This window comes from Tiliqua scincoides, chromosome 4, assembly GCF_035046505.1.
Source record: "Tiliqua scincoides isolate rTilSci1 chromosome 4, rTilSci1.hap2, whole genome shotgun sequence".
Lineage (NCBI taxonomy): Eukaryota > Metazoa > Chordata > Lepidosauria > Squamata > Scincidae > Tiliqua > Tiliqua scincoides.
The window spans coordinates 104,305,928-104,328,206 of record NC_089824.1 but is presented as its reverse complement, the minus strand read 5'-3'; the positions used below and the strand labels follow the sequence as shown (position 1 = coordinate 104,328,206).

General features: G+C 41.4%; 1 protein-coding gene across 6 annotated transcripts in view; it reads right to left on the bottom strand.

Moving 5' to 3' along the window:
* ANKHD1 (ankyrin repeat and KH domain containing 1) overlaps positions 1 to 22,279 on the bottom strand; it is a 105,305-nt gene that overhangs the window by 21,739 nt on the left and 61,287 nt on the right. For 5 of the 6 annotated variants that reach the window (XM_066625372.1, XM_066625373.1, XM_066625375.1 and 2 more), the window contains exons 15-23: positions 15,442 to 16,185; positions 8,938 to 9,077; positions 8,737 to 8,848; positions 8,280 to 8,425; positions 7,585 to 7,727; positions 6,914 to 7,127; positions 5,192 to 5,367; positions 4,394 to 4,556; positions 1,577 to 1,672 (exon numbers count right to left, since the gene is read on the bottom strand). In XM_066625372.1, coding sequence (XP_066481469.1) covers positions 1,577 to 1,672; positions 4,394 to 4,556; positions 5,192 to 5,367; positions 6,914 to 7,127; positions 7,585 to 7,727; positions 8,280 to 8,425; positions 8,737 to 8,848; positions 8,938 to 9,077; positions 15,442 to 16,185 — 1,934 coding nt within the window. The remainder of the gene's footprint in view (positions 1 to 1,576; positions 1,673 to 4,393; positions 4,557 to 5,191; positions 5,368 to 6,913; positions 7,128 to 7,584; positions 7,728 to 8,279; positions 8,426 to 8,736; positions 8,849 to 8,937; positions 9,078 to 15,441; positions 16,186 to 22,279) is intronic. The other variant, XM_066625377.1, reaches the window with a different exon arrangement.

Below are 22,279 nucleotides of genomic sequence, written 5' to 3'. Positions count from 1 at the left end.
ACTACTTTGTAGAAATTATTCTTGATATCTAAAGATACTCCGCTTACTTATCCCTTAGAACTACTTCATCTACATGCGAAGGTGCATATTTGGAGAATATTTCTCACATGTTGAATTAAACACCAACATTTTTGAACTGCAATAGTATACAGGCCGATTTACAATTTCTGGAGTACAGCCTTTAAAGACTATGTCAATTTGCTCCCCATGTTTAGGTTTACTAATTTCAATTCTTAAACTTCCCCATTAAAGTAGATTTAATTTCCCCATTAAAGTAGAAACAGTCTATTGATAGAGTACTCTGCTGCAGCTGAAAGATCTTCTGGCAGCTAGATATCCCACTTGCTTCCTTTTGAAGTATATTACACCAAGGTATCTCAAATGCAGAAAGCTGTGTTTACAGCTTTCATGCCAACCTCCAGAAGGGGCACAAAGAGTATGGCTATTAATGGGAATTAGAGCTATCAGCACGAAAGCTTTGTCTTCAAGCTTAAAGGTGCAGAAGAAATATAAAGTACTGTCCTGAAATACCTGTACCACTTCACATAGCATTGGGGAAGATCATGTTCGCATGCTTCCCCCACAAACATTCCTTGTAGTGAAAATCTAGCACATTAAAAAAAATTAATCTTAGTCTTCTTAGCATGTTGAAATTCCACTCCAGGGATGGTATTTTCCAGAGAGGGATGCATTCAAATACGTAGTTCTGCAGTTGCAGTAAGAAGTGACGTTAACCACCTTCTATTAATTCCCATCTATTTTTTCAAGCATCCAGGCTGCCAAGAGACAACCAGAACAAGCTTGCATGCTTACAGAAACCTGATTAAGAAACACCATTTTCACTAGGATTAGACTTAGTTCTAAATCATGTTAATAGGGGAGAAAGACAGGTGACCCCCATATTTGCAATTTCCACATCCATGGTGGGTCCACTGAATGGATTCCCCATGGATACAGGGGCACGCCTGTACGTATGTTTCCAGTTTATTTTATACAACGGATATTTTCTCCTCAAGGATGTGTTTCACTGCACACCTCTATTTTTAATACTTTTTTTTGTACGAAACACAGTAACTTGGACAGGAACGATGCAATTCTACTTTCAGTTAGCACAACCATTTTTACTACTACTACTACTACTACTACTACTACTACTACTACTACTACTACTACTACTACTACTAGAGGGCATATAACTCAATCCACACAACTGCCTACTAGAACTTTCAAGCACCATGAAGGTTGAGAAACTCTTCTCTCAATTCCCACACCATTTTGTGAATCTTTTACTTCAGGGTTTTTACCTAATTCTTTGGAGATTGTGTGCTGTAGAACTTTTCAAGGTGTATGGACATTTAAGTAAGTACTTTTAAGTGAATAATCCCTGTGACATTTTGACACCCCCCCCCCCCGCTCTCCCAAAAAAACTCACACAGTGCATATAACTGAAAATACCCTCAAGGACAATTACATTGCATTCAAAGCATTTCATCTGAGACAGAATGTTTCATCACTACAAGTTGTAGGTGGTCCACCAAATCAACCGAGACCGCAATGGAATCTTCCTGGCACTCACCTTGTCAGTTATTGTCGCTATGTACCTCATGCATTCAATGTCTGAAGGAAACTGATTAACTTCTTTCACCAAAAACTGAACTACTCTCACATGGCCCTAAAAAAGAAAGAGCAGCAACATTCAGTGTGGATCTTATAGAAAAGCAGTGATCACTTATAACCAATCTGTGTCAAGTCTAAAAAAAAGAGTAGATTATATTAATAGTAGATTATATGAAGAGTAGATTATGCCAGTGATGTAACCATTTGACATGTCATGCCATGTCATACCAAATCACAACAATCTAACCAAGGGAAGCTGATAAGCAAGACATAAAACCCCAGTCATCTCATTTGTCTCCAGCATCTGATGATGATTTGTATTCAGGGCTCTCTGCAGGCTTGCTAGAAAAGTAGAGAATCCAGCATCTGGAGAATCTTAGTTCTTCATTTAATTTTCAATGCAACTTTCTACCCATCATGGCTGTCAGATTCTTGAAGTGTGGGACCAATGGCAATATAAAGTTCAGAAAGCTGGCCATAAGATTTCCAGTGGCTGGGATGGGCAGTATGCGCTCTACAAATCTCCTTGACCTTCATGATGAGCAAATACAAAATTATGCAAAAATATAAAAACAAATTGGGATCTAAGAAAATCCACAGGAGAAAATGGAATCAGAGCAGGCACACTGTCTGAACTCAATGTCTATTCCTCCCCTCAATACTCTGGGTAGCAAATGGTAATCTCAGCCTCAGTTGTCACCAAAGGATCCTTGGGGAAAGGGGAAATAGGATGATGCAGCATGGATCCACTAAATTACATTTCTTCCCTTGGAATTGCAATGAAAGGGCACCCCCCATTTTCTGCTGAAATAAGTTGTATCAGCCATACAGCAGACATGAGGGAAATGTACACACACGACTTGTTAGAAACAGCTGAGTGGTACAGATGAAGGACAGTCGATACATAGGTAGAATATTTTATTCCAGCTGCAAAGTATTTTGGATTTGACATTTGCAACATTTGTATCTTTGTGTAGCTGTCTTAAATGCTGCTTGCAGAAAGATGGCATAAATAAAACTGCACGCCCCAGAATACGTCCACTAGCCACATGGTGCATACAGGTTTGTATGGAAAGGTTTCTCTGGAAGTACAAAGTCATAACAAGCTTATGCAACCAAGAAGTTGCATTGACTGGTTAAGTCAATGTTTTGCACTGGAGCAGTGATTTTCAACCTTTTTCATCTTGGAGTACACTGACAAGGTACTAAAATTGTCAAAACACGCCATCAGTTTTTTGACAAGGCATACCAGGTTGCTGTTGAGGGGCTCACATCCCCATTGCCCCAACTAATAAATGAGCCTCCCCCAAACTCTCACAGCACACCTGCAGACAATTCACCGCACACCAGTGTGCCATGGCACAGTGGTTGAAAATGGCTGCCCTGGAGCATTTATAGTCTTTGTGAGGGAAGAGATGAATCAGTTTGATTAGGAGGTCAAAAGAGTCACATGTGGAGAGTCTCTAAAGATGGGAGGAGCTGAATGGGTAAGGTATGAAAGATAAACAAGGCCCTAGAAGGCATGACAGCTAAGGAGGAAGAGAGTCTAGTGGCAATATTACCAGAAGGACAAAAGGTACTATCTGCAGTAGACTAAGGCACAGAAAACTGAGGAAGGGTAGGTGGAGAAGAAAGAAGTCCAAAAAAATGCATGCAGAGAATATAAGGAATTTGTGGAAAGTACTAGAGAACACAGCAAACTGAGGCAAAGAATCATGGTAGAGAGAAAATTCCCAGGGGGATCTGAAGCAGGGTAAGCCTGTCCATGAGGCCAACTGAAGCTGTTGCCTCAAACAGCAGGTGAGGGGTGCCTATTTCTGTCCATGTACTTTCCTCCCACTGTTCCTCCCGCTCCCTTTACTTGGAAAAAGAAAAGGGGAACAAAATGGAAGTGTTGAGGAGAAGAGAGAAAGGTATCAGGGAAACAAAAGATGGCACATGTGGTAAGGAGGGCAACATTTGGCACGCTCACTCAGGCACTAGGAAGTGTTGGGCCAGCCCTGACTTGAAGACAGGAAAACTGTACATGGGGGGAGGGGAGAATGAGAGTGGTGGGTATTGTAGCAATTTTATACAATCTGGCAGTATCTCACAACTAGAGGCAACACAGATCTCTGGGATTTGTTTCTCTTGTTACAAAAACATCAAAAGTAGTTTGCATAGTGAAATATGCAAAAAGTCTCAATATAAAAAACAGAAGAGAGACACTAGCAAATAGCTACTAGGGAGAAACCATGCTGGGGTAAATAGGGACAGTTCCCTCTTCTGCTAAATTAAAAAAAATCCATGTTTAAAAGTGCTTCAATTAAAAGGTACAAAAATCCAAAAATGGCCATTTCAAAACTATTAACAATAAAAGAATAACGCTGACATGCTAAAAGTGGGTATCACAGTCCCTTCCCAAATCCACAATTTTGAGCCAAGGTTTAACACCAGGATCTCTGTGCAACTAGGCTGAGTCTCAGAACAACAGAACCAAAAGGGGAGGTGCAAAGAGCCCTTCCTACTTGTTGAATAAATCATAACCGGTTTGCTATAAGGACAGCAGTCTGCAATGAATCACACACAAAACCTATTCCAGACAGTTAAGGTTGTTTCTTTAAATGTAAACTAAGTAACCTCAACCCTCTGCACCCTCTCCCAGTGACTACCTCAAGGCAAGCTAGAGTAGGTTAGGAGAGAGAAAAACTACTTCCAAAGAATGAGCTACCAGAGGGAAAACAGCTAATTTCTTAAAACATTTGAATATTGTTTTGGGGAAAAAAACACTACTTACCTTACGAAATGCTGACATAAGTGGTGTGATTTTCCGATTATCTGCAGCATCCACATCAGCTCCTGCCTGCACAAGCAGCTGCACTACATCAAGGTGGCCGCCATTTGCTGCCAACCAGAGTGGCGTGTTTCCCTTCTTGTTGCGAACATCAATGTGCGCCCCACTGAAAGGAATCAGAACATAATTGCAGCTGACAAATAATTATTTCAAAAGTTAAGTTTCCAAATACTGGTCAAACTGAACTAGTTAAAACTTCAGAATATCCTTCCTAATCACGAGATGCATACCATAAGAGAAATTTGCAATCCCATTTTGTCATGGCTTCTGACAACTGAGGCACTTGTAAGCTCCCTGTGGCAGGAATCTTTTTGTATACACTACAGGAGGCCCTCCTTATCTGCAGGCTCGCAATCCACAAATTTCAGTATCCATGGATGCCAAACCCATGGCTAGAGGGTCTCAGAAGGCCTCCTGGACAAGAACGGACGTCACTTTCATTTCATGCCAATGACTTCTGGTCACATCCAAAGGTGTTTTGAGGTGCAGAGAGGTTGCACATTGCCTCCAAACATCTCAGAATGCTTCCTGCACGTCACTTTTGGTTTGTGTAATCAACTTTCTATTGCATCTGGAATGTCGTCTGAGGCCCTCCAGTTGCATATTTATCGGTAATTAAGTCACTATCTGCAGGGATCCTGGAACAGATTCTCCTCCCCCATCCCTGATACTGAGGGTCCACTGTACTCAAGAGTGCAATATACACTAATGGTACCCAATAATTAAAAGGAAGTGCCATACCGATTAATCAGAAGCTCACAAAACTTGTAGTGGCCTTTATCTGCTGCAATTGTCAAAGCAGTATCTCTTGAAGAAGGCACAGGAGGAGCATTGACGTCAGCTCCTTTATCAAGAAGAACTCTTCCAACTTCTGCATAACCTCCAGAAGCAGCTTCCATCAGAGGGGTGAGACCAGTCTGTTTAAAAGAATTCATTTGACATCAACCCTAAATGAAGCAGATACGCAACTCTAGGAACTGTTACAGTCCCCTTCCATGATTTAAGAAGCTGCACATTATCCAAACCTCTTTCAGGCCTACCAACATATTCACAGAGTATCCCTGCTAACTGAGCAAAGGTACGTTTTTAAAGTGATGGCTTTCATATTCAACAGGCTCACAGCAACTGTACCCATTCATCCCAAGATGGTACATCTCTCAGAGGCCACACTGGTGTTTCCATTGTGCTTCTTTTAGATCAGCAGTTCCTTTTGGAAAGAGAGCCACCTCCTCATTCTTAATGCAAAGTAAACTGTTTGCGGAATATTGTTGAAAAACAGCATATAAATATGCTTTGTAGGGTAGTTACACTGCCACATTTAAGGAGAAGGCCTCAATGACTGCCTCTCCACTGCAGGATGCAGCACACACCCTTTTAGCACAGCTGCATCAGTGCTAAAAAGTTGGATAGGATTGGGCCTTCTGTTCTTCTCTAACTTGAGACGGGGAAGAGCAGACTTCATTCTCATACAACTACATATAGATATCTCTCTCCCCCGCCCAAGTTGGGGATAAAGACCAAGGTTGGCTGCTTTGGAATCAGATGACAGTAATGCCTTCAAGTGCTGCCCCCAAGAGTGCCAGCCTTTTCTTTTGGTTTCAGAGGGGAAGACTGACATGGGCCATTCTATTGGAGGACTGTAAAGGTGCTCCAGGTGTTGTCATTGTCCACCATCAAACAAGTTAAATGCCAGTCTTTTCCTCTGGCTTCAAGGGCTGGAGTGATTATTCCTTGCTGGCTACAGTTCTATTCATGTTACTATATTCTTCCTCGTAAAGTAGGGCCCTCTTCTAGGAAGTATGAGATTGCGCCGGGGGGTGGGGTGGATTTTTCCTGGCAACCACACATTTTGGCTTGACTACTACGTTCAGCCACAAGTCATGGAACCCACCTTATGATTGTGAAGACAGATCTTTCTGCATGCTACCAAAACCTTAACCCTAACCTGAAAACCAAGTACCTCACTTCATTTATCAAGAATTTGTATATGCCCATTCTTTACATTCTCTCTAGGGTCACCTCTAAGCTGGGGTTCAGGGGCCTAATTTTGACAAATATAGCTTTTGTTATGCAGGGTTGGGGTAACTGATACATTTCCCTCTTCAACACAAATGTTTAAAGTAGAGGAAGTCTTTTCTTCATTTGTATATTTTCTCCTATTAAAATTTTAAACAAAAGAAGCAATGGGGTGGTTGTCAATCTACTGTTATACTGCAACACACTAGCTGAAGTCTAATGTGATGTGAATTACATGTGAGTAAATAACATGTGAGTAAAGTAAATTACCCAAAGAAAAAGCAAATGCTATGCTAAGTTATTGCTGATGACTCATGCAGAATCATTAGCTAGGCTGGCCTGCTTTCAGATCCCAGAGGTAGCTAAGGTTCCCACATCTCCACTGTCCAACTCCAAAACGCCTTCTTGCCAAGACCATTTTCACCACAAGACTATATTCCTGCTCACCTTTGCCCTATGTTCAACATTGGCTTTCCTGTCCAGAAGTAGACTGACCACCTCCGCTCTGCCCTGGAAACAGGCCAGGGTCAGTGCTGTGTTCCGATTGGTTTCAATCTGGGCATTAATATCGGAGCCCATGTCAAGCAACAGTTTCACTGCAGGAACATGGCCATTCATAGCTGCCAACATCAGAGGAGAAATGCCTAGCTTACTCCCAGTCCTGAAAAAGAAGGAAATCAATACAGTGATCAGCATGACAAAACATGGACAAATGCATAAAAAATATCTTTTCTAAGAGACATATCATTAAAACTGAAGATAAATGGGAAATATAATCTATATCTAAAAGTATATAAATACTCGTTTTACAAGTTAAGCACTAGCAAGAATTTAAGAAGTGCACCATCACCAAACCATATGAATATAACTGTCATAGGCTCAGAACAAGAAACGGATTTGCCCCAAGTAGTTACTTCATTAACCCATTTTTGCCTGGCACACAGGTGTACATGTTTGATCCCTGTTGCATATATGCAGCGTTGGGCAGAAATGGCTTAAAGCTTAATACAACTGATCAAGGCAGCAGGTCAGCTGAAAAGGTGCCAATATGTGCCTCCCAAGACAAAATTCATATAAAGCACATTTAGCTTTCCACATAGTCCAAACAACAGTTTTACCTTGAATTAATTTCTGCTCCAGCATTAAGCAGGATCTTAATTATGTTCACATATCCTCCAGATGCAGCAAGACTTAGAGGTGTATAATCAGACACATTCCTGTGTTCTTTGTTTGCTCCTCGTGCCAGCAGCAAGTCAACCACCTGAAGGGTATAAGAAAAAAAACAGTATCAGAAACTGACAATGACCAATAGCGCCAGGTGGAATTAGCAAATAGTCAAGTTAGTAAAGTGCATAAACTGGGATAGGATGGCTACTAAGCGTTTCAGTTGAACTGTACACAACTCCATGAGAATCATCCATAATAAAGCTCAAAAATGGAGTATTTATAAAGCATAACCTTCATTTATGGGGTAAGAAACCAGTAAGACTTGGCTGTTAACTCAATAAAGTTCTCCGAAATATATTGTATAGTAATTAAGCAAAGTAAGCACTACAACATGAGAAGTAGGACAACTTGTGCCCATACACTGAACTTTGGAACAGGGGCTTTTTGCCTCCAACATTTCTGAGCCCACTGGTAATCTACAATATAAAGATCGGGTATTTCTACAACACACACACACTACAGTTATGTGTAATACATGCAATAAAATGGTGCAATGAAAGGACATATGCTTCTGTAAGTTTGTGACTCCCTCTCTCAACTGAAGACTATAACTGAACTCCATGCAAAGCTTACTATCAACATTTACCTCTTGGCGCCCACCAGAGCAAGCTAATGAAAGTGGAGTGTCCTTAGTACGTTCAGACTGTGCTTCTATATCTCCACCTTTGTCTAGAAGGATCTCCACTACACCCACATGTCCAGCAGTTGCAGCTAAAATTAGCGGTGTAAAACCTAATAAAAGAAATCATACGAAAAGCTGTTTTGAAAAGCTGGTTAGCAGGAAAAAAACTAGTGCATCTGAACTGAAATACACAATCTTGAGAGCGAGATAAACTGAAGTAAAGGCTTAAACTTTGACTTTGTGATAAAGCGCAAGGTCCCATATAAGTTACCAAGATTAAATTCCACTGAACTGATTAACATTTTTCAAAAGCTAGAAGAGTACAAGGTCTTTCATAAGACAGAAAGTAATGGGATAGTTTTGCGCCAACTGCTCCTCCTGGTAAAAAGTACTAACAAGAGGCATCACATCAATAACTTACCCTTCTTATCCCTGTGTTCTATACTGGCACCTCTTGCTATCAACACAGAGACGAGTTCTTCGTGACCACCGGCACACGCGAGAGTGAGCGCTGTATCATGGTTACTCTCCGTCTTAATGAAAAAGACAAGTTTTAATTTTAGTACATATACTATAATTGCTCTGTTCTGTAACAAGTGCATAACTGATCCAATCTACTTACATGTGCATCAATGTCAACTGAAGGATAAGTGGGGAGCACAGACTGAGATGTTACACTGAGAGTTTGTGAACAAGACTCAGGTGTAGGCGATTCTGTAGTATGTGAGGAATTGGAGCCAGTGGGCACTCTGTTATTAACAGCTGCAAAAAAAGAAAAATGTTTACTATCCCCTGCACAGAGAACTTCTTTCCCAGAAAAGGAGAGTGTCCGGTTAACTACTTAACTTATTAGAGCAATGACAGTAGAATGATCACTTTATTTATATCACAGTATCTAGGTGTACAACACTTTACATAGAAGCAACACATAAGAAAAAGCAAAATATGCACAATTCAATACAAGCATGCCCAAAGATTTAGGGGTGCCATGAATAATCTTGAGGGTGTCTCCAAAATACTTCATAGCAACAATTGGGAAAGGATTCATTTCCTGCACTTGCCATTTTAAAGAAGTGTGGGCATTTTACATGTGTGGACATTTTATGGGCTGCACTGGTATTTCATGCTTTTTTCTGAAACTGGGCATGACCACTGTATTTTTCAGATCTAGGAAAATGTACCACCACCGCCAAAATAAGGAACCAATGTTCTAGTAATTTAACTACTCTGTTATGACTGTCAGAGATCAAAGGTAATTCAGACAGGCCTGTGGCTTTCAAACTTTTTAGAGGTCCTAGAAGCTGCTGTCTGATTAATAAATGCCAAGGGATGTGGCTATAATGATTGGGTACCAGTGTCCCCACCCAGCAGCAGCTCGTTTAACCTTGTTGCACATTGTTTAATCTGCCGTGTCAGTTTTGTGAACCACCAAAAGTTAGGTCACGGTCCACTGGAGGGGTCAGGTTCCATAGTTTGAGAACCGCTCAGAGACCCTTGCTCCAACATATGCATTGGATCTATAACGCTCCAGTTTCAAATCCAGATATTTCCCATTAAAAACCATAGTCATCAGTGCTGGGGAAGAACTGACAGTCTGAGATCTTGGGAGACCCACTGCCACTCACTCCGACTGATGGTCTGACCTGGTACAAGAGCACGTTAACAAACAAACAATAAGGCAGATGTGGGAGAAGAATACTGCATGTATGGGGCATGAATCAAAATGCCCCATGTATGAGGCATGAAGGAACTATTTCAACTATTTTGTGCTGAAGGCACAATACATCATAAGGATATGTAAAAGACAGGTAAGGGAAGTTGCAATCAATGAAAGCCAATGAACAGAGTTTACAATTTGCAGTTCTGAGTTTGAATCCAACTGAACCTAGTTTATTGTTTCAAATGTTTTACCTTTATATTAGCAAACAAATTGTATTCCGTTTATGTTAACTGCTTATTAGAAGACCAGTATCTTGAAGATATATTTTACATTTAAGATACCAATACCTCTTGCTAAACTGTTAAAATACACTGAGAATGCTGAATACATAAGAACCCAGCCTATGAATAAAGACAGTATCAGTTGAATTTCCATTTTGTTATAAGATTATAAATGACATAGCATAAGGAAGTCTTAGAGAATATGTCTCATTCAATAGAGTTAACAACATGTGGTTACTAAAAGGGTGATGTGTTAAACTAGGAGTGTCCCAGAAAATGCATCAGATACAAATACTTCTTAAGTACTATTTAACTAAGAGCAGAACTTGGGTTTTACATTAATAGACCAGCAGTTCCCAAACCTTTTAGTACAGGGACACACTTTTAAAAATGACATTCTACTGAGACCTACCTAGCTTTACAAGTTTAAAAAAAGTTTCACTTTACCAGTGGCCTCTGTTTTATTCCTTTTTACTATGGGGGGAGTTTCTGGAGTGTTTGTTGAGTTCCACACTCATCAGCTCAGGACCATTCTGGAGGCCCTGTGTTCCCCTTTGCCTGGCCTTCGATAAAAGCTGAGACACGCTCACTTATTTGGGAGTAAACACTGCTCTGTTTCACTTTCCAGAGGGCTCAATACATTTCCTTGTCAGCTTGGAGGAGGAGGACACTTCCTTTTCAAGATTTAATTGGGGCCTCGATTCATCCAATTGGGACCATTCTGATGGCACTGCATTCCCCCTGGCCTGCCCTTTGAAGTGAACTGAGGCACATTCACTTACTCACAAGTAAATGTGCACATGCTGCTCCATTTCAGTTTCCATAGGGCTCAATACATTTTCCTTGTCAGTTATTTCGCGACCCACCAAAACTCGGGTTGCGACCCACAGTTTGGGAACCGCTGCCTTAGACCAAACCTCGAAGACATTTTGCCTTAGATTGGTTGGAACGGGTTACTCAGCATGTCTGCAGCAAAGAATTGTGCAGAAAAATTATTCCCCACCTATCTTGAGACAAACTTGTTGCACAAGACGTAGTAACAAGACACAGTTTTATTTAAAAAAGCAACAGAGGCTTCTGCCAGTTTTTCTTGTTTACAATCAGCATGTCAAAACATCTAAGTTCCTACTATTGGTCAACAGTCATTAAGTTTTATCAGAGAGGCATTTGAGAAACATCTCATCATTAAATTAGAATTCTATTACACAAATGCAATTTCAAATAAATTAGTGGGTCTTAGAGCCAGTTTAAGATTTGTAAGATGCCTCTCTGAAACTGAAGTTGTTACTTCTAAGTTCCAAAATAATTTCATTTTCCTGTTTAGTGGGAAAGATAAGCCATAGCATGCACAATGCAGAAATGTAGTAAAAAGGGTTTGAAATAGTAAATACCTGAAACACTATGTTTTTTAAAAAGATAATTAAGCCAATCAATGATCATTACAAAATAAAGATCACTTGAATCTTGTCCATCCTCCAGAAGACTACTTAGGCACATTGGATGTCTTGTTTTGAGGTGGACCACTTAAAATGGGTGCTTCTGCTTTCAAAAGATATTAATATGTAATGCATGTGGGCAATATAAGCAGATATACTGTCCAAGTTTTTTTTTCTTAACTGATTCAGTACTGGTTTCAATCCCATTAGTCAGGATGCTTCATTAGCATCTTAAAACTTCAATGCAATATTGCTGGCAAGTCCAAGCTTGGGGAGATTTTTCTGTCACAAGAATTCGGTAATAACAAATCTGCAACCATAATGAAGCAAGTTTTATGTACCATTAACCATCCTACTAACCCACCTCGTTCACTTTGTCATCCACAGGATGTAACAGTTTCCTTACTATGGGTGAGATAAATCCAATTCTTACACATGTCAATCTGTTCATTGGGTGAAGAGTCACTGCAATAGGCACTAGAGACCTTTTTAAAGGAGTAACATACAGAAAAATTCTGCAGCTGCACCTCCTCCTCATGCTATACACATGCAACTGTCCTACAAATACCAGAGGTAACGTGGAGTGGAGAATCTGCCAAATTTTCTGTACTTTGTAGAAAAGCAATATACTCCATAACCACAACATTCTTACTTTTATAAGCCCTACTGGCCAATGAAAACAACTACTGTAAATAAATAATTCTCAAAACTTAATCTTGGCTCACTCTGTTTTCTAAACGTCCAAACATCATTGCAATATGAAATGAATTTTTATCTACTCAAACTTCTGATGTTCCAATCTGATTTCCAATGTTGGCCCCTGCACCCCCACTTGCCATTTATAAAAGCCTAACTCATTTTGTAGCTGCTTCCATTATGCTTAATTTTAGCAGCATTCAAGATAGAAAGGTAAGGGACTTGTGGGGCAAGTCTGAAAACCTTTCAACAGAAAATGGGTTACTTCCTTTTCAGCATGCCAAATATGCATCATTAATTACAGAAATATCACTTCTGACCAAATACACTCGAGTCTTTTAAAGTCTACTTTTGGAAAAATACTTCTAGCCTAAGGGTTTGATACTGGTGTGTTTTCTTTTTATTTATTTTTATATTACAAGTCACCTTTAATCATTTTTAGGAAAGGCATTTTAAATATACAAAATAAATAAGAATTTTGATTACAGTTCTTGCCTTACTTGGGCATTACATCGTACAGCAGAAGAAAAGTAGTGCTGAGAACCAGCATAGAACATGGCTGCTGCCAGTACATACTTCATTCTTGTTCCGAGGGCTGGCACTAAAGCAGCGCCACTCATACGGGACCTCCTACCAGCGGAATGCACGTACCTCTGGCAGTTTTCCAGATGTGTGCTGAACAGTACACTGCTGGGCACTGGAAGGAAGTTAAAGGTCTTCCTGCACACATAATAAGTTCTCCTACCACACACCAGAACAGATAAGCCAGTGGGAGAGGCAGGAGAGGATGAAAAAGGGCAGGGAGGGAGTGTAACTGGGCAGGAAGGCTGCAGGAGGGGGTGGATTCAGCGGTAATGGCACACATTGGATCCTATCCCCTCTGACAGCAGACTCCTCACCCCTTCTCTTATCTTGGACTAGCACCAGCGAAATAGCTAGCACAGGTCTGAGGAAGCCCACTGCAGAGTGGGAGCATTTAAATCTCTGCTGTAGCCTCCTGATCCATCCCCCTCACTGGATACAGCATACCTGTTTTGGCATGGCTGCACCACTGGGGGAGGGGTAGGATTGGGCTCAGAATATCCTTCTCAGTCCAGGAACAGTGAAGTTGGAGTAGCTGTTTGGGCTCAGTCTTACGTTAAATGTAGTATAGTTAATTCCCCCAGTTACAGTTCAAGGAAATTTCACCTTGCAGAGTTTATACAACACCAATTTTATAATATGTGAATAATGTAAATACATTCCACCAAATATCTGCAAAATAATAAAGATACTAGTGCTGACATGGCAACAAACCATGGTTTGTCATCACAAAAATCAATGTTAGGTTCACAAGCTTCCCCACAAAAGATTTTGTAAATCCCATTTAATTTCTGAACTCAACAACACTAGAAAGTTAATAGCTTTTTTTTTTGCTGAACAACAATTGAAAGAACATATTCAATCTGCAATGCTAATGTGACTGTCAACTAAATATAGATTTTTCTTCATCAATAAGATGTACATATCTTTAAAGTTTATATATTTCAAAGACTCCATTAAGCTGAAGAGCTATTTTTCCTTATGCAAGTATTAACTTAAACAAAAGCTATCACTCAGTCTAAGAGACTAATACATTTTTTTCTTCATCAAATTCAGAAATAAGAGATATTTCCAGTACGTAACACACCAAAGTCAGTGTAGCTCCAAAGGTAAAGTGCAAGTCCCACTTTATTAAGGGCTATTCAATCTCAACAGGTATACCAATTTGACTAGTGCAATGTCAGTGTGTTACCTATGGCCATAACTGGTAGAAGGAATGCCACAGCAACTTGTTCTAGCCTAGAAAAGACACACCATCTGATGCCCTTGTGCAGGGGTCTCCAAAACACGGCCCAGGGGCCAGATGTGGCCCACGACAAGCCTCTGTCCAGCCTGTAGCAAGTCTCTGATCCCCTGAAAGCCTCTGGCCCACTCAACCAAATGTGACCAGAGCTGTGCTTCAGTTGCGTCTAGAGGGTGTTCTGAGGGCCGGGGAGGCCATGCATCTCTAAAGGCCTAAAAACATTATTTCCTGGTTTTCCTGAAAAACAAGAAGTGACATTTCTGAGCCGCCTGAAGGCCTTAGGCTTTCTAATGTATTTATATAAATTTAATATTTAAAATTTATTTATTTTTCTGGCCCTCAACACCATGCCAGATATTTGATGTGGCCCTCTGGCTTCAAAGTTTCAAGACCCTGCCCTTGGATATAAAAGTAAAGAAAAACTATCAACTGGCAAATAGAGCAAAGTAGTAAGGAACCAGTAAACTTCTGTAGACTGCATATAATGGCAGGCCTTTTGAAAGTCACAAGACTTTCTGTGTTTTCAGCTCTACCAACTTAAGCTGATCAATAAACTTTTAGCTTGTACATAAAATGCGTGAATATGTACTACAGTACAAAATCTTACTCAATTACTCTCAGGACTATACTAACAAGAGTTTAAAAATGATGGTATGATTAGGCTGATGGTGCTGGCAAAGTCAGTCTCTGCTACCTATCCTCTACTTCCTCTTTTAGTATTTCTAACTTTGCCTGCTGACTAGAGAGGAAGCATCTTCCAAAGGTACTCTACCTCACCACTAATAGTAACATTGTACTATAAAAAATATGAACAATTAAGTCCAAAGGCTGAGTTCCAATAAATTTACTGGTGAATTAGGCTACAAAGAAGTTTTCCTCAAATTTACAATGATTACACTAATCATGAGGATGACAGTAACAGCTACTACATGTAGGTGCCATATAGCTGCCAATATAGTTTGGCACCTATATGTGTTCTTCATACCAAGAACACACCCATATTAGTGCTGCCTAATTTTAAGGCTAGTGATGACCTCACAAATTGTTGTGTAGAGGCCAGTGTTCGATAACAACTAAACCTATATTGGAATAATTCCATAAATTAACACCATTTGGTTTTTCATGACCAGGTATCCTTATTTACCACGATACATCCCGTCAGAAGAGACAACAGCAAAGGAAACTGAGCACACACATTAATGCAAGAAAAGTATATTTCTCAACCCACCTGCTATCAGGTCATCAAGAGTGTCGGTAAGCGTCTGTGCTGGAGTGGCAACCATTAATCCATCTGGTTCTTGAACTAACAGCCCCTGACCATGTCCAGCAATTGGCTGCTGCTGTCCTACATTTTGTTGATTACCTAATACTTTCTGAAGTTCAAAAGAATCTGTCCCATTACAACCTACGTTACTTGAAAAATTACACTGCGGTGCTGACAAAGGTTGGAGGGGGGCAAACTCAGTTTGCTCAGGAGGTGGTGGAGACTGCTGCTCATCTTTACAGAGGGCATTGTCAACCTGAGATAACCCTGAAAAGTTATCCCCAGGAAGACCCTCATTTCCTTCCACTTCTGGGAGGACACCTGTGTGCGGGCACTGCTGCTGCTGGGAAAGGGGTGCCTCAGTCTGACCTTTGGTCTCCAAATATTCTTTGGTAAACTGCTGTTGCGTTTTCATCTGCAATTGTCGTTCCACCTTTTGAAGCTCCTTCAGTATTTTCTTCTTCTTCTGTACTTGTTCTTCTCTGTTCTTTTTGAGCTCTTCAATTTTATCTTTATTCAGAGGTTCACCTTGAATTAACTCCAATGATTTAAGCTGTGCTTTTTCAATAGCACTAATTCTCTGTCCCAGTTCATTCAGCTTGCCTTCAGTCTCTTCTACTATACATTCCAAAGGCTGGTATGGGTGAAAAGGTGACAGTAGGTCCTGATCTGCTACCTGAAGGGAAGTTGACTTCTGCTTGGATGTACCTAAGCACATGAAAAATGTTTGAAAAAATGCCATGCTGAAGTTAACCCATACCTCCCCACTCTTTTCCCACCCACAACCTTATAACTAACCAGAGTAAGATAAAATCAATTATCAAAACCTATACTTCATATTAGGAAAGACTGCACAAAACAGAATTGGAATTTTAAAATGGTAACCCCATCTTCAGCTGTAATACAACTATTTTAATATTAAAAAACAAAGATAAAAGTCCTCTTAAGATACTCGCTACCAAGAAAACATCAGAAACAAAAAGTAAAAAAACACGTTTACCGGAGATTTGATTACAAATGGATCTAGTAGCAAGACCAAGAGAAATTGAATAAATACGGAACACTGATGACCTAAACTTACAGAACACAAACACAGCTGTTTTGGGAGATAAAGCCCACAATGCCCACTTTTGGGAGATAAAGTGGGAAATAAATAAATAATCAAACACGCACACACATGGTACAAGGCTTCCAATGGCCACTGTCTAGTACCAAGTCCTCAACAATAAATGTATATTACACTTCAAATATTTATTTGCTACAGTAAAGCTTTTCTTAAGCACTTCAGAGCTTGAAATACTTCCTAAAACCAATGTATCAAGAAATAACCCCATATCAGCACCTCAATGAAGCCAAGTCATCTTGAACTGGGGGCTCTGTATCTTGTATAGAAGTCTAAATTCGGAACTGATCTTTCGTACTCATGTTTAAACCAAAAAAGGTAACAAAAAGACATTGCTAAAACATGCAATATTTTCTGTTTATTTCACAGGGGGTTGATACAGCTTCATAAGGGTTTTTTTGAGGCCTCCTAATTAAAAAGTGAGTTATTAACAGTATTTAAACACCACTTTTCAACAACAACGTTCAAAGCGTTTTACAGACAAAATCAAAAAATTAAATGGCAATAATGACACAGAAGGCACCTAGTAATCTTCGACAGGTTTATTTTACAAGTGTGAGCATTAACACAATTACCATTCCAGTGTGCTTTGACTCAGGCTTTAGCATATTCATAGTAACTTTAGGCCTCACCCCACCCCCCCCACAAAGTAACAAAAACTACACTAGCGTGCAAATTTTAAAATCCAGTTATATGCACCAATTACAGGTCAGCCCTTCTTATCCAAGGGCTCAGAACCTGTAGATTTGATCCACAGGTCAGGAGGGCCTCACCTCCTGAATGTGGCTGGAAGAATCTTCCGGTCATATTGGGGGGAGGGCATGCACATCCTCCCCATGCCTCACAAGTTTTTTTTTGCTAAACTCAAAGTATGTCTTAGGTTCTAGCAGGACTTCTGAAGCATGGGGATGTCACACACAGGACTGCTAGAGTCTTTCTGAGATGCACCACCGGTTTAACGAAAAACCAAAAGTGTCTTGAGAAGGTTACAGCAGGACTTCCGAGGCATGGAGAAGCCTCAAAATACCTTTGGACATGATCAGAAGGCACTTCCAATCACATCCTGAGGTCCTCATGGCCTAGATCTGAGGATCAGATACCTGCAGGAGGCCTGGGAATGGATCCCCTGCAGATAACAAGCGCCAACTGTAGTGTTTTGTTTTTAAAGGTTCCTAGTATAAGAACGCAAGAAGAGGCCTGCTGCATCAGGCCAAGGGCCTGTCCAGTCTAGCTTCCTATATCATTCAATGGCCCACCAGGTGCCTCTAGTCGCACTCAAGACAACAAGATACCTGTATCTTGTTGCCATTCCCATTGCATCTGGCATTGAGCGATAGGCTACCTCTAAAACTCAGAGGTTGCATAAAGCCATCATGAAATGAAGGTAGGATTCAAAGTACAAGTCTCAATATGAGACTAGCAGAACAGGCCTATGCATGATTGCTAAGAAGCAAGTCCTACTAGGTTTAATAGTATTTATTCCCAGATAAGAATGCAGAGGACTGCACCTTAATGGTTCTTGTTATAAGATACTAGCTGATTTTCCCCATGTTCAATAATATAATCTGGAATTGCTTCCCACAGAAGCCATCAAGATGCAGACTAAACTGGCTGACATCTTTTATAATATGAAAGTCATAGAACTAAGCCAACCTTCAAGGGTCAATCGTGTCAAACACATATTTAATAATTATCTGGACCAATTCATTTTGTCATTTGCCAATTCATGAGTTTTTTCACAAATGAGCACAGTCAAACAATTCTATTTGGGGAAAAAGGCATCCATTCATCTTTGCTATTAATCTTTTGAGCTTAATACACAGCACTTATTCTATAACATTAATTGAATTATACTAGCAAATTGCATTAAAGTGAATCAATTTTGTTCACATCTCAAAGTATGACTCACAGCTGTGCTGATTTGTCACAAGGATAAATTAACAGGTTAGATCTCACTTTTTAAGAGTACCTCATTCTTTATCTAATTTTTTATTACTGCCATCAGAACCTTGCAGAAAGTAAAGAAGCTGCAAGGTGAACTTGTAGTTTGTTTATTTACCTAATCTTGAACAAGTCAATGTAGCTAAGAGTCCTGATTTCCATGATATCCTCCTAAGTCCCAAGTAATCCCCATTACCAGAAAAATGTAAAAGGAACCACAAAATTGCTCAGTTTCACAGCAAACACCTGAGGTTGTGATTTTCCCAAACTTAATGTATTGCATTTGTTAAGACATCATCCCTGTGTTAACCATGTCTCCCAAACTGCAACTCGGCTGTTTTCTTAAAACCCAAGCAGGGGGGCAACAATGGAAGATGCTTCACATATTATATTCTTAAAAGGAGTATTAACACTTGTGTCAGAAAAACATACCACCACATGTCTTCAATGTCTGAATGGACAGGGTGAAGGTAATCCTGATCTGCATTACCAGATGAAGGTGTTAACCATCATTCATACACTTCCCCGAAACATGATTATCAATTCTCATGTAAGGGCAATAATGAACAAAATTGTTCTGATATATTTGTAAGCAGGGCTTTTTTTCTAATGGAACGCAGGGGGACGGAGTTCCGGCACCTTTTTGCAGGGGCCCCTCCCCTTCGGAGGCATTCCAGGAAGGGGGGGAGCAAAACAGAGGCATTCGCTGGGTGGGTGCTGGGGGGTGCAGGGTGGGCGGGCGCCTGGCCCCTGCCTGACCGCACAATGACCCCCTCCTGCTCCCATCTCCAAGTTCTCGCCTGAGCCCAGCCCGCCTCCCCTCCCCACGCGCTCAGCTTCCAAGTCGGTGAAGAGTGCGGGCGACATGCGCCGATGCTGAGGAGGAAGACGGACAGCCAGCCAGCCCGGGAGATGGGCTGCGGCACCCATGGAATGCCCACATACTGGCTTGGCGGAGGAGGAGGGGAAGGAAGCTGGCTGGTGCAGCCCCCATGCCAATCTGCAGCATGAGCCTAGGCATGTCTACTCAGAAGTAAGTCTCATTGTGCTCAATGGGGCTTGCTCCTGGGAAAGCGTGCATAGCCTTGCAGCCTGAGATCCCAAGCCTACGCATGTCTACTCAGAAGTACGTTCCACTGTGTTCAATGGGGCTTACTCCTGGGAAAGTGTCAAAGCCTTGCAGCCTGAGTAGACAGGCAGAGGTGGGGCTCTGAGGCTGCAGTCCTCTCCACACTTTCCTGGGAGGAAGCCCTACTGCCTCTAGTGGGACTGACTTCTGAGGAGACAGGCAGAGGAGGGGCTCTGAGGCTGCAGTCCTCTACATACTTTCCTGGGAGGAAGCCCCACTGCCTCTAGTGGGACTGACTTCTGAGTAGATAGGCAGAGGAGGGGCCCTGAGGCTGCCATCCTATCCACAGTAAGCCCCATTCACTATAATGGAACTTACTTCTGAGTAGACAGGCACAGGATTGGACTAAGGCTGCAATCCTAGGCACTTTCCTGGGAGTAAGCTCCATTGACTAGAACAAGATTTACTTCAGAGTAGACATACCTAGGATTGGGCTCAATCCTGGCAGAGATATATATCTGCACCCCTGTTCACATGCTAAGGGCAGGTGAAAAGGGATTCTACATGTGTACAATGTGCTGTCCAGCCTTGCCAGAGATCCTCTTCATCCTTCCCCCACAAGCATGCCCTCCGCCAGCCAGCGTTTGCAGCTCCTCCAACAATTCAGTTCTTGGAAAAATGCACTGAAGCAGCAGGAGAATGCGTAGCAAATCTGAAGGAAGAAGTAAGAACTAGCCCAAAAGAGAACTTCTCCTTCAGAGTCAGATCATACAGAACAAAATTTTATCTGATGTTTCAACAAAGAAGGCTTACAGTCACCCATCACTTCACACACTTAAACACTAATCTTCAAGAAATCTGTTTAGCAAAAATAAATTATAATACTTGTAAACACAGTTCAATTAATAGCCACCTTAACTTTAACCCTTTGTTTATGAAACATGAAGTCTCCAGTACAGAAATAATGCCTGCCTATTACTCAAGGTATTATTCTATCATGTGTTTGTACGTTTCATATGTTTATAATAAAAAGAAGTGACACATTCATTAAAGGTATTTGTCAAACAAGTTCTGAATTTAGAGGAGCAAGAGCACATTGGCATGACTGTTCAATGAAACGCAATGGACAAGCTAATTTAATGCAAAAAAATTACGGTCTAAATTATGCAAATTTGCCAGATTTGCCTTTCTAGGCCATAGGACTTAAATCTGGAAATACTGAAGTATTCAACAAAATATATGCCAAAAAAAATCACACATCTTAAATCTTAGTCTCAACTCCAGAAGTCAGTCCCAGCCTTAATAAGCCCTGAAATACTTCTGAAAGCTTCAGATTTTGACAAACCTCCAATGGAAAGGAGTTATATAACTATCAGCCCAATCCTAAACTGCGCTGGCGCAGCAGGGCTATACAGCCTCTAATGCAGTGATTTTCAACCTTTTTCATTTCACGGCACACCGACGAGGCACTAAAATGGTCAAGGCGCACCATCAGTTTTTGGACAATCAACAAGGCACACTGTACTGTCACATCCCCAAATGGCCCTACTAATAAATGACCCTCTCCCAAATTCCTGTAGCACACTTGGGGATCAGTCACGGCACACCAGTGTGCCACAGCACAATGGTTGAAAATGGATGCGCTAATGTATCCAACCACAGCTCTGGAGTAGGCTGGAGGTCTCCTCAGGGTAAATGAATATCTTTCACCTTATGCCAAATAATGTCCCAGCCTGCCCAATGGGGCTACTTGGATCTGCACCTGCTAAATAGCAGGAACAAGCATGTGCAGCCCTGTGCTAAGCCAGCAGACCCAAGACAAGGGTTAGGTGGAGGCTTGCTCTGCCGATCTCAATCCCCTCCCAGGCCTGATCTGCCCCCATTCCAACCTCCCCCATCCCAAAACACCCCTTTTTCCCTGACTCTGTTCTACCCTCCTGCCATGCCAATGCCGCCCCGATGCATTTCTTATGTCCGCTAGCAGGCACTTGTCAGGATGGAGTGTTGATGGGGTGATGCAGGTCCTCCTCCTGGCCAATGCAGCTGCTCTCCAGGTGCCACAAATGTGCTTTATGGCACATCTGTGACACTCTCAGTCTGCGCAGGGACCACTGTGCCAGCAGAACACCTAGATAGGATTGCACTGTAAGTCAACAATACCACCTTTGTAGGCCTAATGGAATACCTGAGAAATATAGGACACTTCTAATAGAGTACCAAAACTAAAAGATTAAAGTGCAGCTTTGGTGGGGAAGCTATTTGGGTCTAAAACCGATGATGACTTAGCTTTCAAACTAGCTCTAACTAGGCCAAAAGGGGGAGCCAGCACAGATAGCATCAGGCACTAACAGTTCTGGTTGCCACCCTCACCCGTGATGGAGTGGGTTACAGAGGATGGTGAATTTGGTAACACTCAGTAGAGGCACTCTGGATACGTCCACTGAGAGCAGTCAAATTCCACATTTTCCTTTCCCATTCCAGACCAAGAAAGGGGGTCACTATCTAATTTTCCAGCACCAGCGCAGCTGCAATGCAACCAAAGGTAAGGGAACAAATATTCCCATACCTTAAGGTTGGCCTCTGTGACTGCCTCCCCACCACAGAAAGTAGTGCATGCCCCACTGGCACAGCTGCACCTGCACTGGAAAACTGGATAGGACTAGGCCCTA